At 38.1% G+C, this 18,369-nt stretch overlaps 1 protein-coding gene across 11 annotated transcripts in view; it reads left to right on the top strand.

The window, feature by feature from the left end:
* Positions 1 to 18,369, top strand: part of PEX5L (peroxisomal biogenesis factor 5 like) — a 225,244-nt gene that overhangs the window by 128,997 nt on the left and 77,878 nt on the right. For 8 of the 11 annotated variants that reach the window (XM_027585129.2, XM_027585126.2, XM_027585127.2 and 5 more), the window contains 4 exons: positions 3,842 to 3,953; positions 13,087 to 13,281; positions 14,981 to 15,104; positions 16,019 to 16,115. In XM_027585129.2, coding sequence (XP_027440930.2) covers positions 3,842 to 3,953; positions 13,087 to 13,281; positions 14,981 to 15,104; positions 16,019 to 16,115 — 528 coding nt within the window. The remainder of the gene's footprint in view (positions 1 to 3,841; positions 3,954 to 13,086; positions 13,282 to 14,980; positions 15,105 to 16,018; positions 16,116 to 18,369) is intronic. The other 3 variants (XM_035728901.1, XM_035728895.1, XM_035728900.1) reach the window with 1 other exon arrangement.

The following is an 18,369-nucleotide window of genomic DNA, read 5'->3' as shown; positions in this document are numbered from 1 at the left end:
CCCTTAGCTCTGTATTTTTTAATGAAATACCTAAGCAATACATTGTTTAAAGGTAAATAAACTTAGATTGAAGTCACAAAACAAACTATATAAACATACACTGGAGTTTAAGTAACAGGCAGTATTTAAAGGCAAAATACTCTACTTTCATCTTGGTTAAATATTCCCCTGTAGCTTAGATGACATAATAATGTAATTTTTTAACACTGCAATTAGAGAAATTCAAGTTGAACTAAGGCAAATGCATTTTTAGATAAAGTTTTAAAATAGACAATAATTTATTAAAGCTGGATGTGATCGTCTGCATTTCTGCGCAATACTAAACACAGTACTGATAATAAAATAAGAACAAATTTGGTCATGTGGTGGCTAATATTAGCCACTGTCTAAGTCATAAGTAAATTGAAGGCATTTGACTGAATATTTCATTCACATCCTATGATTACAAGGAAAGTGTAAAGGTTCAATAGTCTGTTGAATTCTCCATGACCAGGAAACCCCTCCATGTAAGTGCTCAACTGTCTTTTTACTCCTGCGGTTTCCTTTTGTTTCCATGCCCACTGACCGTGTAAGGGTTTTCCCTCGAAGTCTTCAAATTTGGATCTCTGATTTAAAATCCCCGAGTGAGGTGGTAGTGTTGTTTTGAAGTGTCACTGGCCTCCCATATACCTTGGTCCATTTCCTTCTTCCAAGGATGGCGTAAGGCAGACCTATGCCCTTATTTTTCTCATTAGGCCTTCACTCTTTGCATCCTTGACTGTTTGGTAGAAGCCTGGCATTTGGAAATGAACCTTTAGTAACTCTAGTTTTCCAAATTTTTAAATGATGTGACGCTGGGGGAAAATGGGCTTAGATTTATGGTTTAAAGCCTGCCAGGGAATTGGTAAACATTTCTGAGGACCACCGGCCTCTCAGTGAGTTGATCAAACCCAGTATGAAATTGAGGATGCTCCAATTCTTTTGTACAATTTAGCATTCAGTTTGACAATAAATCAGTCAATATTTATTAAACTGCTGCTATGAGATACAAAAGTTAACTGGATAAGATCTGTACCCTCAAAGAGGTGATAGTCTAGTAGGGGAAAAACAGGTAACACTAAAGTCTAAGACTGGATAAAACCTGGGAACGTGGAGATGCTGTAAGAAGGCCCTCACTGCCTAGTGCTGAAGAAGGTTCCCAGACGATGTGCCAGTGGAATGGGGTTCTGGAAGAGAAGTAAGAATCTGTCACCATTAGAAAGGCTTGAACTGATTTAAATATTGAGAGGAGGAACAGAGGAGGATAAGAAATGAAAATTTTAAATGTAAACAAAGTGAGGAGACAAAGGCCCTACAAACTAATGAAGTGGGTCATTTTAATTCAGATATGATAATCTGATTGATCCAAATTGCAATCATTCTAACTTAATTATTTAAAAAAGTGGCAACGTTTTGACTCACCTTTTATTATTTTTATAACATCAATATACTCTGTACTCAAAGGGTGAAATGAGGTAAGTTCATAAAGCATTTTCAAACGGAAGGAAGTAATTCTAAGAGAAAGTCAATAAGTCATATCCTACCACTGAATAAGGAGAGAATAAATGGCATACAATTTGGAAGCAAAGCTGAGGGGAATTCTTTGGGGGATTCGTTCAGTTTGCAATTGTCCTTTATGACCTAAAAGATTTATTTATTCTCCAGTCACCATAGGAAAACCATAAATTTGTTTGAAAATGAGGAGGGGTCCATGTGAAAAGTTATTCCTATCTATACAAATAAAAATAAAATGAGACTTAGTCTGGCTAAAATAATGATTCCCAAACTCATCCACCTGAAGACACAATTCAAAATTGGAATGTTTGAGATAGATATTTTTATATCCTCAGTTTCTGCAAAGTCACTGTCCCATTTGGTAGGCCTTTATTGATCCCCTCTTATATGAAAACATTCTGTTCGAAGTTGTGAAGGATATAAGTATGAGTAAGACCTAGTCTCTGACCTCAGAGCTTATAAGAAAAGGTTTCATGATATTTCTTGTTTCATCTTCCATATTTCCATCAAAACCAAAAAACTTTTAGTTCCCGAATTAGCTTTCCATGATCTCTGAAATCTGACCCTTCATCTTTTTCACCCCAGAGACCTGCCACCATCCCCCACGCCAACCCCAGCATTTCCCAACAGACTGTGCGAAAAACACGGACTCAGAAAGTAGTTTGCTATTTCGCCTTTGATCTGTAACTATGTAAGAAAGCCACAGAAACAGCTCAGTTATGGGAATTGGGCAGACCTAACAACTCCCTCAGTCTGGGAATGACGTGTGCTGGGAAACTAGACAGTAGGTGTGGAAGAGATGCAGGCCTTATGAGGCAGAGGAGAAGCCGTGCCTCAGTCCTGGGCTCCCAAGGGTCCCTCCGAACAACCTTCCCTTTAGTATGTCTTTCTTCCTGTGCTGAGAAAATCTGAGAATGCTACATGTGCTTTCTCCAGAAAATAAGTCTGAAGTTTCATGAAGAGAGAGGCTCCAAAGAAATCCTATTGCCTTTGACAGACCTGCCTAAAAGGACAAGGCCTCTCAATGAACTGTGCCTTTTCCTTTGTCTTTCCATTTAGATATCTATGTCGACAAGGGCCCTTCTAGAAATCTTTTATCAAATTCAGACTATAATTTTTTAGTGTTTACAACTAAAATTATCTGTAGAGATCTAACACCCTGGTCTTCTAAAACTATAGCTAATTTAGGCCCGTTGCGCATATCTACTCACAGAGCTGTGATATAGGAATAAATTATTAGTCCCTGTTTATACAAAGGAATTTAAGAATATCCAAAATGAAGAAACAAATAAAGAAAATAACACTTAATTTTCATTTTATGCTTCTCTCAAAATATTGTCTTACAAATCTGGAGATTTTTAAGGCATATCTTTTTCTTAGAACAAGTAGAAAACTAGATGGCTATGCCCATTTTAAGAAAGGCTAATCTAAAAGCTCCTGAAAAACTAAGACAGTTAATTTAGGAATTAACCACTTGCATATCATGAGTATAGTTCTTCCCTTAACCATGGAAACAGGACCTAAGGAAGTCTGGATTCTAAGAGATGCAAAATAACTGAAAGTAAATAATTCGCTGCCACTGATAACTAGAGACCAACCAAAAATTGCACTGAAGGATTTCTGAAATTAGAGAACAAGCCAATGGGACAAGACAACTGAATTGATAGAAATCTATTTTATGTATAGATTTTCAGAAATATATCTACTGGATACCTGCACAGGTAATATAAGTATTTCCTACTCTCCCCCAAATAATGCTTGTCATGCACCACAAAAGCATCCCAAGGAAATGTAAGGAAGGATATGTGCCCATAGATGACTTGAGCTTTTTAAGAGAGAGAGGAGAGGAGAACATTTATCCACATACATACAGATCTGTGTGTGTGCACTTAATCACATAACGCTGACTGCCCACCCTAACCAGAATGTGCCACCTCAACGTCTGAGGCCACTCTTCCGGGTCTCAGTAATGTTTTGTCCATGTAAACAGTAGGAACTGTGATGCAAGAGGTGTCATTTTCTACCTATTGAAATTTAGAGAATAATTCTAAAATGGTTCTAGGAGGAAAAAAAAAGGCTTGAGCTTTAAAAACTGAAGTTGGCTGCATCAAAAATATGTTGACAGTGCTAAAAGGCTCATTCCCCATCCCTTGGTATTTTTTTCTTTCTTGCCCCTCCCTATTTATTTATTTATTTATGTATTTATTGGTAGGCTTGCTATTCTCATTTTGTTGCAAGGCTGCATTGTAATTCATCTGATTCTGCAGTTTAACAAAGCCCTTTGATACCTGTGTTCATTTGTTCTCAGCTGGTGAATGAGCAGCAAGAAAGCAGACCCCTCTTGAGTCCCTCCATCGATGACTTTCTCTGTGAAACCAAATCGGAGGCAATAGCAAGGCCAGTAACGTCCAACACAGCCGGTAATTCTTTCACTTTTAACTGATCCTCAAGTAGAGCTAATTTTCACTACAGTGAAATGCATATTTTCTCTCTGTAATGCGTCTTAAGTGGAGAATAATGTTTGCAACCAAACGAAAGTTGAGGACATACACTATTTCACATAAACTAATACATCGCTTTGTATTCTACAAGAACCCGGAACATATTTTATCCAACCAACTTGGCTGAACAATGGCACACCACTATCAGCAATGAATCATTTCTCTATGCATATTTACATCTTTGCATCTCAAGTCACATTACAAGGAATCTTTCAAACAAAAGCATCTATTTCAGAGTAAGGTTTTTCAAAGTTCTGGCTGAAAATATTCTGTCTGACCAAAGACCAGTAAAATAAAAATGTAGGCAGCCCCTTCGAGTGGATTGAAATGACCAAATTAAAAGTCCTAGAGATTGGAAATGTTATAGAGCCAATTTCATTTTTCTGTCACGTAAATGTGTTACTTGTTTCCTCTTAAGACAATTTATTTGATTGGGCACCTGGGTGCCTCAGTCAGTTAAGTGTCTGCCTTCGGCTCAGGTCATGATCCCAGCGCCTGGGACCAAGCCCCGCATCGCATGGGGGGGGGGGGGAGGGTCTGTGCTCAGCAGGGAGCCTGCTTCTCCCTTTCCCACTGCCTGCCTGTCTGCCTACTTGTGCTCTCTCTCTTCCTCTGTCAAATAAATAAATAAAATCTTAAAAAACAAAGACAATTCATTTGAACGTTCTTCTGGAATTAAACCTACCCAAATAGTGAACTCTCATCTGTATAGGCACGTACCTGTAGGCACTAGTAAGTATTCATCCAGTGAGTGGATGCAGGATGCCACTGGGATGAATCATACCTCCCCTAGTCCCCTCTGCATTTTCCAATTCTCACTGATGCTAAAACTAAGTCACTTAGTCAGGGTTCACCCTGACGGAGCTACATAAGATCTGATGCAAACACTACTTTTCACCTTCTGTATCAGAGGCAGCCTTTCTGCATTGATTTTATTCAGTCAGCGTTCACATTCAAAGCCATGTTGTTCAAATAAGGATGAAAAAATGCTGTTCGGAGTCAAAGAACAAAGGCTATGTTGGATTGCAGGAGAGGGTTTAATGGAGAAAGGAGAGAACGATTATGTACTGTCTTGTTCAGCGCATTCCATATCCCCATCATGTCCTCAGCTTGCTGTTGCCTGCTATATTTTCATTATACTTTTAAGTAAGTGAAGAAAATCACCGGGGCGGTGGGGGGGAGGATGGGAAGGAATTGTAATTTTTTTCTTAAATGCTAAAAATTACAACAGCAAAAGTAACTAACACAAGATAGAGGCAGTTAATGCAGGAGTGTAGTCTATGGTCTCTGGGGTCAAACTTGGCAACGTCAAGCCCCAGCTGTGCCACTTAGTGGCTCTTGTCCTCGGGCAAGTTGCTTAACCAAGTCTGTTTCCTCATCTACAATAGCAACATCTATATCTCATGGGTTACTTGGGAAGATGAAATGAAGCAATCTATGTAAGCTCTAACAGATGTTACCATTACTGTTAGTTATCAGGTTACAAAAACAGTATACCCAGCACTTCCCTTTTCAGATGCATTAACTTTCTTTCTACCACACAAAAGCAATCATTTCCTAAATTCATCTCTCACTTTGAGTGATCAAGCAAATAAAATTGTATTTTGTACATTTAAGCAGGAAATTAACTAAGTTCAGATCCTACCAGATCAGATTTATCCCCCTTATCTATGAAACTGGAGCTCACCCCTCCAAAACTGGAGAGCTACCCTTAGAAAAATACAGAACAGACTTGTGTCTCTAATTTCAGGAAAATCCATGAGAATTGGATACATGGAGAAGTTCCCACTGTTCAAAAAAAAAAAAAGTTGCAAAGCATAGAATTCTCAGATCTTGACTCCAGTACCTTCTGCACTTTCCAACTCCCACTGATGTTAAAACTAAATCATTTAAGAAGGGCCTACCAGAAAGAGCAACATGATATTTGATTCAAAAGTCACTTTTCACCTTGATTTTTCTAACATATAAAAGAGACTTACAAAATATTGGAGGAAAAAATTTAAAAGAATATGTAATTTTTTTTATGATTGCAATACTACAGAATTGCCTTCTGTATTCATTTTCTAGGCTTTCGTGACAAAATACCACAAACTGAGTGGATTATACAACAGAAATTTATTGTCTTACAATTCTGGAAGCTAGAAGGCCAAAATTAAGGTGTCAGTAGCAGGGCCGTTCTCTCTCTGAAGGTGCTCAGGAAGAAACTGTCCTAGGCCTCTTTCCTAGTTTCTGGTAGTCCCTTGGCTCGTGGCAGTATGACTTCAATCTTCATATGACATTCTCCCTGTGTGCATGTCTTCCTGTGTGTGTCTGTCTCTTTATCCAAATTTCCCTTTTTCATAAGGACACCTGCCATATTGGATTAGGCACCTACTCCAATATGACTCATCTTAACTAATTCTACTTCCAACAGCCCTATTTCTAAATAAAGTCACATCCCAAGGTACTAGAGGGTTAAGACTTCAACATATGAATTATGGGGGGGAACACAGTTCAGTCCACAACACCCTCCAAAGCAGAGGTTCAACAAAAATGGTATTTTGAGACTGTCCTCAGCACTCAGTACATCTGGGTCACACAGATTTTTATCCTGAAGGAATACTCTTGTTTGATAGTGTTTTTTAATCTTAAAAGTATATCTCAAGGCACAAACACTATATATTTTTAATACCTAAGAAATATACTTTTTAAAAAATATCACAGAACCCACTACTTGGTATCTCAATATGCAATATTATTATACATCTTTAAACAGGAAAAATTTTATCATACATATACCTTGGAAAGAATTCCAATCTGGTCCAATGATTTTATAGCTAAGGTTTCTGGACAAAGGATATAGTTATCATTTTCTGTCCAAATTTTTAATAAAAAAATAGTAATTTTAAATAGAGCATTGTCATTTTATAGAATAGTTCAAAATTACTTTGAGAAATCAGGACAGCCATTGAACTTTAAGTGTCTGTTACATCCCAGGTATTATTTATATCTCTACACTTACAGAATGGATATTAAACAATCTTGGAGTAAAATATGGAAGAAAACCTGCTTCAAGTTTGTACCAGATCAATCAAGAAGAAATTTGAAGAACCTTATGTTGAGAGGCATTTATACTTGGCATTTTCTTCTAATGAAAAAATAAAGCTAGTGTGCCACCATCATAACATTTACTTAAATATTTAAGGAATATAGCTCTTATATAAATTAGCACAGAATGCAATATAGATAATATTTATCTCTTCCAAATGTCACTCAGATGATAGGGTTTTTTCCTCTACTGACTTTAAGAGAACATATCAATCTTCTGTCTCATAGAAGTTCTAAATTATAATCTTTTTCTTAAGTATTTTAATTATCTTTTTTACTTTCTGCTCGTTTCTTCTTTAGGGTTAACTTTTTGTCATCCCATAATGATAATATCAAGCAGATCAAATAAGGATGTTTTTAATCTCTTTGCCATTAACACCCTAAATTATCTTTTAATTCATCTGTAATCTAGATGATAGCTAATTCCTTGACCCTCTCAGACTGTATCCCTAGACGGTAGGTAGGCTAAAATCATTGCTAATATCCTTGATTTTAAAATGACAAATAAGTGTATATTATCACAGATGCATATATCAAATGCTCGGAACGTTACTAGACAATGGATGTTTTAAGATCATGATTACATTATAGGACAACTATTTACTATAAAATTTGCAATAATAACTTGTTGGTCTTTAATCTCCCAAAAAATCTAACATATGTCAAAGTACAGGAAAGATTCTTTCCTAAAGACCAAGTAGAACAGGAGGTCCTTGGTTTGTATTTATCAATCTGTATGATCTAAAAGAATTTTATCCCTCAACTTGAGCCACTAGGTGGACAGTTACTATAGAAGAAACATTTTAACCATTTAAACATGGTTTAAAAAATAATAATTTCACTCCTTGATATGGGACCTGAATACCTCTATAAGAGACCCATATATGGATGGGAAGAGCTACCCTTAACAAAGTTCACACTCCTGTCACAGCCACCTAATTAAATATTTTAATTGCAAAATTAGTGTAATATTGAGGCGCCTGGTGGCTCAGTCTGTTAAGGGTCCGCCTTCGGCTCAGGTCATGGTCCCAGGGTCCTGGGATCGAGTCCCACATTGGGCTCCCTGCTCAGTAGGCAGCCTGCTTCTCCCTCTCCTTCTGCTGCTCCCCTTGCTTGTGTTCTCTCTCTGTCAAATGAATAAATAAAATCTTTAAAATCTTAAAAAAAAGAAAATTTGGGAAGTAGCTTTAATTACATAATTCAATAAAATAAGCAAAAATTCGTTGAATTATTTAAGTCCAATATTCGACATCACTAGCAAAATCCTTCCTAAGGGACTTTGCTTTGTAGCCGCTGTATTAAAGAATACCAGGTTTCTAGAATGCCAGGGTAGCTTACAAAAGAGAACAGAGATCCCATCAGCTCCTTGTGGCACATTCTGTGACTGCACCAGTCAGAGGTGTCCCTTGATCTGTCCTCTCTAACCACTCAATGTACAATTTATTCCTTAAAAGAAATGCACTAAAAATTTGAGGCTCATTGTATTATAGTGGTATAAATAGCATTGTGCTTATCATCAAAGCATCAAATCAGAGCTTCATCATAGGTGCTATTTTATTTTAACTGTTTTAAGCAGCCTCACCTCCTACAGCCCAAGTAATCTAGCATTCGTAAACATCTTCAGCACCCCATAGGAGCCTTCCAGTTCAATAGGTGATCTTCAGTCAGGTGTCGTTGAGATAAATGGAAACAAATACTTACGTAGCATCTTGCAGCTTCCATCTTCAGGAAGTTCCACCGATGAAATTAGGTGATCCAAAAAAAAGTTTCTGAGATTATCAACTATTTAAATTATGCCTCAGACTACCCAAACTGCCAGATGAATGGGAGCTAAGGCATATCAAAGGAGTTCAGCACATCGCATCCAGGTTCAGATAAAGTCTAGCAAAGAGTGGTGACAAACGCATGGTTGGGAGTGTTAAGGCCTGTGTTTGCATCCTGGCATGGACGCTGCCCTACGATCTGTCCTATTGCTGCTGTAGTAAATTCCTGCAAGTTTAGTGGCTTAAGACAATACAAACTTATTATCCTACAGTTCTGGAAGTCACCAGTCCTAAAGTCAAGGTGTCCGCAGAGCTACATTCCTTCTGGAGACTCTAAAGGAGAATTTGTCTCCCTGCCTTTTCCAGCTTCCAGGAGTACCTGGAATTCCTTGGCTTGTGTCCCCTTCCTCCCATTCCATCTCTAAAGCCAGCAACGTAGCTTCTTCAAGCCTGTCCCTCTGTCTCTCTCTCTCTCTCTGTCTTTCTCTCTCTCTCTCTCTCTCACACACACACACACATGCACATACACACATACACACATTTTCACATCCACTGTAAGAAGTGGTTATCACAATGTAGACACACAGATTCCAGAACCCAAACTTTCATATGCCTAAGAGAATCTTTAAAACTGGGTTAAGAAGATCAGCAGAGCAAATATCCCCTTCCACGCCAAGATATGCCCCCTTCAAAGTCCATATGGAACAGTGAGACCCTTTATTTCTAAGTCTTAACTGAAGCACATATGTGTACAACACACAACACACACACACACACACACACACACACACACACTTGCTAAAATGCAATTTGTCTTTCTCCAGAAAGTAAAAGGCTACACCCATCCTTCTATGCTTTTGAAATTGTAGTCCCTAAGGACTCTCTCAGCTTCAAAGCTTACCATTCAACTTCCAAGCTACCCCCTTCATCAACAGGGGAACAAATAGAGCTTTTTGTGTGTGCCAAGCATTTGTTTCACATTTGCTGGGCAAAGAACAAAGGAACAGAGAGCTCAGAACCAACACAGGAAGTGCCCAGGCCAGTCTGGAGAGGCAAAGAATGTTGCTGAGCCAGGTTTGAATTTGCATTTCACTCTTTTAGTAATTCATGTATTCTGAATGGTGAGAAGCAGATATAGAATTAAATTAATACTCACCACTTATTACTCTGTAACAAATGTACTTCCTATATACGAGTAGACAGTCCTATATAATTTGCTTCTAAAAGAAGTATAGGAGCAAGTGACTAATTCCTAATCGTTTGTACAATTAGTAAAAAGACATATATGGCATTCCAGAGACTGTTACCCATTTCCTTCCTTCTATTATAAGGAAATCGTGGTGGGCCTAGAATCTCTGCCAACATAATAGTGGCCTGGAAATTTCTGTTTAAACATTCAAAGAATATGAAATGTGTTACATCCTAGCCTATTTCGGCTGCTTGCCATGCTTAAATTTTAGACACCAAGCCAGGCAGCTTAGCTCTAAAAGCCACTTCTTTCCGCCCCACTTTGAGGTGCTTGCTGGCCCCAAAACACTGCTCATATCTCAGAGCATCTTTGCCCTGGAAAGTGGCTCCCATCTCCTCAGGAAGACTCAGATGAGATAAGCTGATGCTTTCAGGCCATTTTCTGATATATTTACTTCATAGCGTCCTCTGTAGACCAATATCTCTGTCTCATTCTCTGTTTTATTCCTAGTGGTGTTTCTCCTTTCTGTCAATGTACCGGTCTGCTTCTTGCCCAAAATAGGAAAAAAAAAAAAGAAAAGGCAGGGAGGGAGACTAGGAGGAGCTCAACAAAAAAGAAAGAAAAGCATCACAAATTGGCCACCAAAGAATTTATTGAGTACCTACTGTATGCCTGGCACTTTACACAGTCAATATACAAATTAGATGAGTTAATCTTCATATCATACCTAAACGACTTAACCTGCATTTTTCAGAGGACGAAACTGAAACTCAGTGAAGTCAAGAAACTTACTCAGAGTCACACAGCTAAGCAGTGGTAGAGCTAGGTCTTTCCACTTCCCCATTAACATTCAACCACTGTGATTTGTAATTGAAATCAGAAAACAAGATTATTGAGAATACAGCCTAACAAACTATTTTAAGGATCCTGTAGGGGTGGTTAGCTCATGAGGACAGTGTGGTACTAAAGAAATCCAGATTGTGAGCTCCACTGAGCCCTGACCCCGCCTTGAGTTTAAGCAGGAAGCATACGGAAAGAGTGCTGAGATATCAACAAAAATCCATTCCTGACCAAGAGGATAAGCCAAGAGGTCAGAGAGGAGGAATGGTGCAGTCATAGTTGTGGATGGTGCCAGAAAGTGTTAACACCAGGATTTCTCTGTCACTTTGTTGACTTTCCTAAACTATCTGGGTTAAGAGATCCCAGGCCAGGAAGCCACCAGGCCAGGCCAGAAGCCAGCTCTCAGGTGCTTGAGCTGGTGGAGAGGCAGGGCTGGAGGGACCTTCCCTAATTGAAATTTTCCATTTCTCACGATGAGCTAGTCATACCCTGGTGACTTGCACTGTAAGAGAAAGAAAGATGAAGAGTTACAAAGCTTGCCTTTTGCATTCTCATTTGCCTACTTTACATCTGAACAAATTATTTCTGCCTTCATTAGAGTATATAATACAATGTAATCAACCTGCTAGGAAGTTAAAGTGTAGCCATTTTATGGTTTGTTACACTGAAATTTAAATTTGCATATTAAGCAGCAAAGGCATTAACATGTGTACCTATTCATCAGCTCTGGATTGTAAAATACTTCTCTGGTGTGAGCCCAAATAGCAAGCCATTTTCTGATTGAACTGCTTAATTAAATAAAAGATGATTAGCAGCATCCCTTTATATCCTGTATACTTTAGTAGTTCGAAATTTAAAACACAAAGACATTAGAAACTTTTCCAAATCTTCCTCATAACTGTTTTGCAAACATATCTCTGAATATGGTAGACTCATCTCTGGAAAAACGGTGCTGTAAAATATATCTCTCTATAAATAAGGCAAAGCAATAAAGTAAATAGTACCTGAATTCATATTCGATTTTATTATTTTAATTTTACTTAAACTTTCATCACTGGTGAGGCTGGTCTAAGTCGTATTTTGTGCACTGTGCCAAAATAAAGGAAAACAGCAAACTTTTTAGTCTAAATGCAGACCATCTTTAGAAATCATTGGTGAGCTAAGTTAATTTGATACTTCTTTTTTTCATTAGTTTTTGATGTAGTGTTCCATGACTCATTATTTGTATATAACACCCAGTGCTCATCGCAATATGTGCCCTCCTCAATACCCATCACCAGGCTAACCCATCCTCCACCCCCCTTCCTTCTGAAACCCTCAGTTTGTTTCCCAGGGTCTGTAGTCTCTCATGATTTGTCTCCCCCTCTGATTTCCTCACCTTCATTTTTCCCTTCCTTCTCCTAATGTCTTCCATGCTGTTTCTTATGTTCCACATATGAGTGAAACCATATGATAATTGTCTTTCTCTGCTTGACTTATTTCACTTAGCATAATCCCCTCCAGTTCCATCCATGTCAGTGCAAATGGTGGGTATTCATCCTTTCTGATGGCTGAGTAATATTCCATTGTATATATGGACCACATCTTTACCCATTCGAAATGGGCAGAAAACATGAACAGACACTTCGTCGAAGAAGACATACGAATGGCTAATAGACACATGAAAAAATGTTCAACATCATTAGCCATCAGGGAAATTTCAAATCAAAACCACACTGAGATACCACCTAACACCAGTTAGAATGGCAAAAATTAACAAGGCAGGAAACAACAAATGTTGGAGAGGATGTGGAGAAAGGGAAACCCTCTTACACTGTTGGTGGGAATGCAAGATGGTGCAGCCACTTTGGAAAACAGTATGGAGGAGTTTCCTCAAAAAGTTAAAAATAGAGCTACCCTATGACCCAGCAATTGCACTACTGGGTATTTACCCCAAAGATACAGAGGTAGTAAAAAGAAGGGGCACGTACCCCACAGTGTTCATAGCAGCAATGTCCACAATAGCCAAACTGTGGAAGGAACTGAGATGCCTTTCAACAGACAAATGGGTAATTTGATACTTCTAACCTACACTACAACCACAAAATCCTTCAGCACCCGACTGAAACTTATTTTTAAAAAATAACTTCAGAGCAGTGAGTGAGTTTATCTTAACCTTTTCCATCTCTGATAGTATTGACCACAGGCTTAGATCTCCTTGACCTGAGTGAACCCGTCTCTCAAACCCAAACCAAAGCCAAGAAGTTGGAGGCCTCATCAAAAACCTCATCCCTCAAGAAAAAGGCTGATGGATCTGATCTCATCAGTGCAGATGCTGAGCAGAGAGCCCAGCCTCTCCGAGGCCCAGAGACATCATCCTTAGATTTAGGTAAGGTAATAGCATATGTCAGCTGCTGCTGGCCCTTGCCTTAATACAAGGAAGTTCAACAAATGACATGAAAACCATGGGCAAAGGAGTAGAAAAGATTAATTCCATGAAGGAATATGGGCAGCGCATACTTCTTTTGTGCTTGAATTAAATAGCATTTGGGGAGCTCAGTTTTGTATAACTATGTGGGTCCATTCATTTATTTATTCAACCTACCTGTGTTGAATTCTTGACAGATGGCAGGTGCCCTATGAGGCACTGGAGTTACAAGTAAGAATGAGACATGAATCTTGCTCTCTAGGAGCATTTAGTCTACAGTGGGAGATAGCCAGTCAAGAGACAGAAAAAGAGAGAGGGATAGAACAGCTTTAACACAAGGTCCAGGAACAGCCAGCCAGAACATGTAACATGCATGGGGATATATCTGATACAAGAATAACAGCTACCATTTATTGATGGCTTATCACGTCCAGGACTATGCTACATGATTCACATGCATTAGCCCATTAATTCAGCTAAAACTTAAAATTTAAATAACTTGCCCAAGATCTCAGTTAGTATGAGGAAGACCTAGAATCTGAGCATGTTCTGATTAACTTCCAAAAGCCCATACTTTTATCTACCATCCATCTTCCTGAGAAAGGAGAGCTTAGCTTCATCTCGTGGAACCAATCAAATTATGGTCTCCTTTCTCAGGAGAAAGAAAAGTGGCAGATAATTCAGAAAGCCAAGGGCAACATGTCCCCTCTCCCCTGCCATGTCCCTCTCCAAGGCCTGTCTCTTTAGAGGAAATCTTTATAACTATCTCCAATACTTCCTCACTATCAATGTGTTCTAGGTTTTTTTCAGTTGTACAGATGAATAATGAAATTTACACACTTATATAAGGATATATTATTAAATGCATTACAATATAACACAATAAACTTAAAAGTGAAACTTTCATTTCTCTCCTTTTGAGAAAATGTCCTGTGAAGAAGTCATAAAAATACTTAAAGAACTTTGGAGGACACCGACTGCAAACCTATCTTTTTAGAAATGAAGAAACTGGCCCCCAAAGTTGTTTAAGTGATTTATTTACAGTCACACACCTGTTAATGAGAGCAAACCCAGCCAAATTCCTTATCTGTAAGAATTAAACCACAGGGAGAAAATGGTTCTAGCATTCTCTTGGCTTTCTCCATCGCCTCCTTTCTATTCCCATTATTCATTCCCTCGTTTGATGAAAAATTAAGCAGTTTTACAGAAGCTGTGAAAAGTGTTCCACTTCCTTCTCACCTCTTTTTAACAGTGAGGTTCATCTCTTTAAACAGAATTTCTTTCTAGAAACATGCCAGAAGTGCCTCAAAGCCACCTCCTTAGCTGGAGGCAGCTAGGATAGTACTCCGTATGTTCATTCCCATGGGTTTCCATGGATTTAGACACAGAATTCAGAATGCACATAGTTCTTGAAATAAATTCAGGTAAACAATTTGATTGTTTAACTAAAAGCAATCCAATTTCTTTTACTAGGTCTCATTTTTATTTAGCTAAACATGTTTTAATTGATTTTCATGAATCTTAAAAAGTTGGTCTTGGGTTTAGGAGCATCAGCTGAGTGAAGTTCACTTATATAAGACTTCTGAATCTTTATTTCTCTTCTTCTCTCTGCACCTCATAATCCACTGTCCCCATTACCCCTTTCCTATCTCCTTCACAGACATTCAAACACAACTGGAAAAATGGGATGATGTTAAGTTTCATGGAGATCGAAATAGCAAAGGGCATCCAATGGCAGAGAGAAAATCATGCTCATCTAGAACTGGATCAAAAGAACTCTTATGGTAAGATATTTTAATATCAGAAAATAGCTAATGGTGTGTCAGCTGTATGGGTATTTCTCCTGGGTGCTGAAATAGCCAATGAGTTAAGTCAATCCAAATACTTGGTGCCATATATAATTATGTAACAATGTTAATTGTTATGGCTTCTAAAACTAAGTATTTCATCTGAATTGTCAAAAATTAAGCCAAAAATGATTTGGGTAGACTCATAATTCAGTATTCAATATTTGTTCAGTATTTGTTGATAATTATTTGAATGTGTAACTGAGCTGATCAATAAAAATAGGTTCATACATGTATGTACATATATGGGCATATTCAATATATTACATGAATGGTAGTTAAAGTAAATGTTTCTGGTTCCACAGGTCACCTTTTCTGACTATCTTAATCATCACTGTCGGATTAATGCACTAATTGAGAATAACCTGTGGATACCCATGAAAAAAATTGGCTACCTGAATTTTACCATGCTTTTCGAGCTTCCTAAAGGGCAGCATGTCTCATTCTTCTGTTGCCCCTTGCACATCTCCATTTATTATGACATTTCAAGTTCTATATAAAGATCAAATCACACCAGGAACACTTTGTGAGATGCTCCCCTCCCCAAAACACAATGCTTTCAATAAAGCAGAACTGTTGGTAACAAAACTGGGATTCCATTTATTTACTGTTTGTACATAATTGAACCGAATTCTAAATCAGAGATAATTACAGTTAGCACATTGCAACCCCTTAAATTTCAAAAGTGGTCATTGTAATAAAATTATTATAGAAGTTATCTTTTTCATCAAAATTCTGATAAGAGCTTTGTTATCATGGCTCTCAAAGATTCAAATGAACTAGGTTTCTTGACTGGTTTTCTAGCTGAGTTTGTTTCTTGGTATGCATTGATCTTTATTCATCCCCTATAGGTCCTCAGAGCACAGATCTCAACCAGAACTAAGCAGTGGGAAAAGTGCCCTGAACTCCGAGTCGGCTTCCGAGTTGGAATTAGTGCCTCCAACACAGGTAAAAAAAAAAAAGAGAGAGAGAGACATTCCTTAATGAACCCACCTTTTTTTACTTTTTTTTTTTAATTTAGAGAGAGAGTGTGTGTGCGAGTGGGGGTGGGGGGCAGGGGGAGAAAGAGAATCCCAAGCAGGCTCCACACCCAGCAAGAAGCCCAAATGGGGGCTCGACCTCACAACCCCGAGATCATGCCTGGAGCCAAAATCAAGAGTGTGATGCCCAACCGACTGAGCCACCCAGGCATCCCAAACCCACCTTTTCTAATAGATAATTTATATCTTAAATATTTTATTTAGATTTTCACAAAAATTTTGAAGTATTTTTCTATATTCTGTATTTCATATGCTTTCTCACTCAATAATCTGTCTCGAAGCTTGAGATAACTGATGATATATATTTTTTATACATATATATTTGGCTAGTTAACTGATGATAAATATATATATATATTTGGCTAGAACATGTCTTAATGAAATCACTATATATTTAGCACTTTTTCTTTTTTCTACCATTTACTGTTCCATCATTTTGCAATACAAAATCTCTCCTACTCCAGTATTAGCAATATTTATACAACAGGCAAACACCAAGAAGAGGAACTTACATATTAAGTGCTCATTCACATGTATGCCCTGTGGACCCAGGTGCTTACATATCAGGATCCTGACTGTCATATTAAAATAAATTTTACGTTAAGGAATAAATAATTACAGTATTAGCAGTAATGATAATACTAAGAGCAACCATTTGTGAGTAGCCACTAAGTATTAGGGACTTTACTATGTGCTTTTCATATGTTATATCTAATACTCAAATAATCCTATGAATTATTATTATACTCATTTTTTTATTTTTTTTAAGATTTTATTTATTTATTTGACAGAGAGGAACACAGCGAGAGAGGGAACACAACCAGGGGGAGCGAGAGAGGGAGAAGCAGGCTTCCCGTGGAGCAGGAAGCCCAACATGGGGCTCTATCCCAGGACCCCGGGATCACGACCTGAGCTGAAGTCAGATGCTTAAAGACTGAGCCACCTAGGCGCCCCTATCCTCACTTTTTTAAAGATTTTGTTTATTTATTTATTTATTTATTTATTTATTTATTTATTTAAGAGAGAGAGCACAAACAGGGGACGGGGCAGAGGGAAACAGAGGAGCAGACTTCCTGTTGAGCAGGGAGCCCGATGCGGGGCTCAATCCCAGGACCCTGGGATCATGACTTGAGCCGAAGGCAGATGCTTAACTGACTGAGCCACCCAGGCACCCCTTATTAGCCTCATTTTAAGGTCCTTTAAAAAGTTTTGGTGAAGTCAAAATCTTTTTTCTGGAGTACCCAACTAATCACTGGTGGAAGAATGGCATGAACCAGACCTGCCTGTCCACTGCTTGACCCTGAACTCCAGTGTAACTGGCTTGTCTATAACTAATTATCTCCTTTGGGTAAGACTGTCAAGAAGGCCAAAGTCAGTCTCAATTTTTTTATTCGCTCAAACACTTTATAAGGGTACAGCCTTGATCTAAAACCACAAAGCTCTCTGAAGAAATGTGTCCACATTTATGCAGTCTACAATCTAGTTGAAAATAAGTGAGATGAAGTGAGCAAGAAAAATTTTCTTGAGTCTACTAAATCAGATATTGAAACTAAGAGAGAAGATATGTTATCTGAGGTGAAGTAAAGGGTTAATTATGATAATAGCAAATATTACTGAGTGCTATGATAAAGTCTTCTAATACATGTTAGCTCATTTGATCCTTACAAATGTCTGTATGAGGTAAGTTTATTTATTGCCCCTATTTTGTAGATGGGAAACTAAGGCACAGTGACATTAAGAAAATTGTCTATGCACCCAGAACCAGTATGTGGCATAGAGAAGGAGGACACACACAGATAGGAAATGTTGCGGAAATGGAAGTCCTCTGGAAACTTTTCTAGGCCACTAAGAGAACTGCCCCCCTCCCCATTTCTGGAATAACTGGAGAGGGGTGGACATTACTGCTCCTAGGACTCTGCTGGAAGACAAGTCAACTCACTTCCAGAACAAATAACCCTGGGAAGCTTAATGAATTGTAAATGTAGCATGAAAATATACTTTCATCCTCTGTGTTCATTCTAAATGTATCTTTTTTTTAATTGATAACATTTATTAGAGAAACATTTCTTGTTAAGTGCTTAGAGATTTAGATTCAGCTAAAGCAATTGGTACTGTTTCATAACCTGGATCCTTGGAACAGTTTAATGTAGCAATAGAACATT

The sequence above is a fragment of the Zalophus californianus genome, chromosome 1 (assembly GCF_009762305.2).
Source record: "Zalophus californianus isolate mZalCal1 chromosome 1, mZalCal1.pri.v2, whole genome shotgun sequence".
NCBI lineage: Eukaryota > Metazoa > Chordata > Mammalia > Carnivora > Otariidae > Zalophus > Zalophus californianus.
Note: the sequence above shows the minus strand (reverse complement) of the source record. Positions and strands in the feature narration are given on the sequence as shown.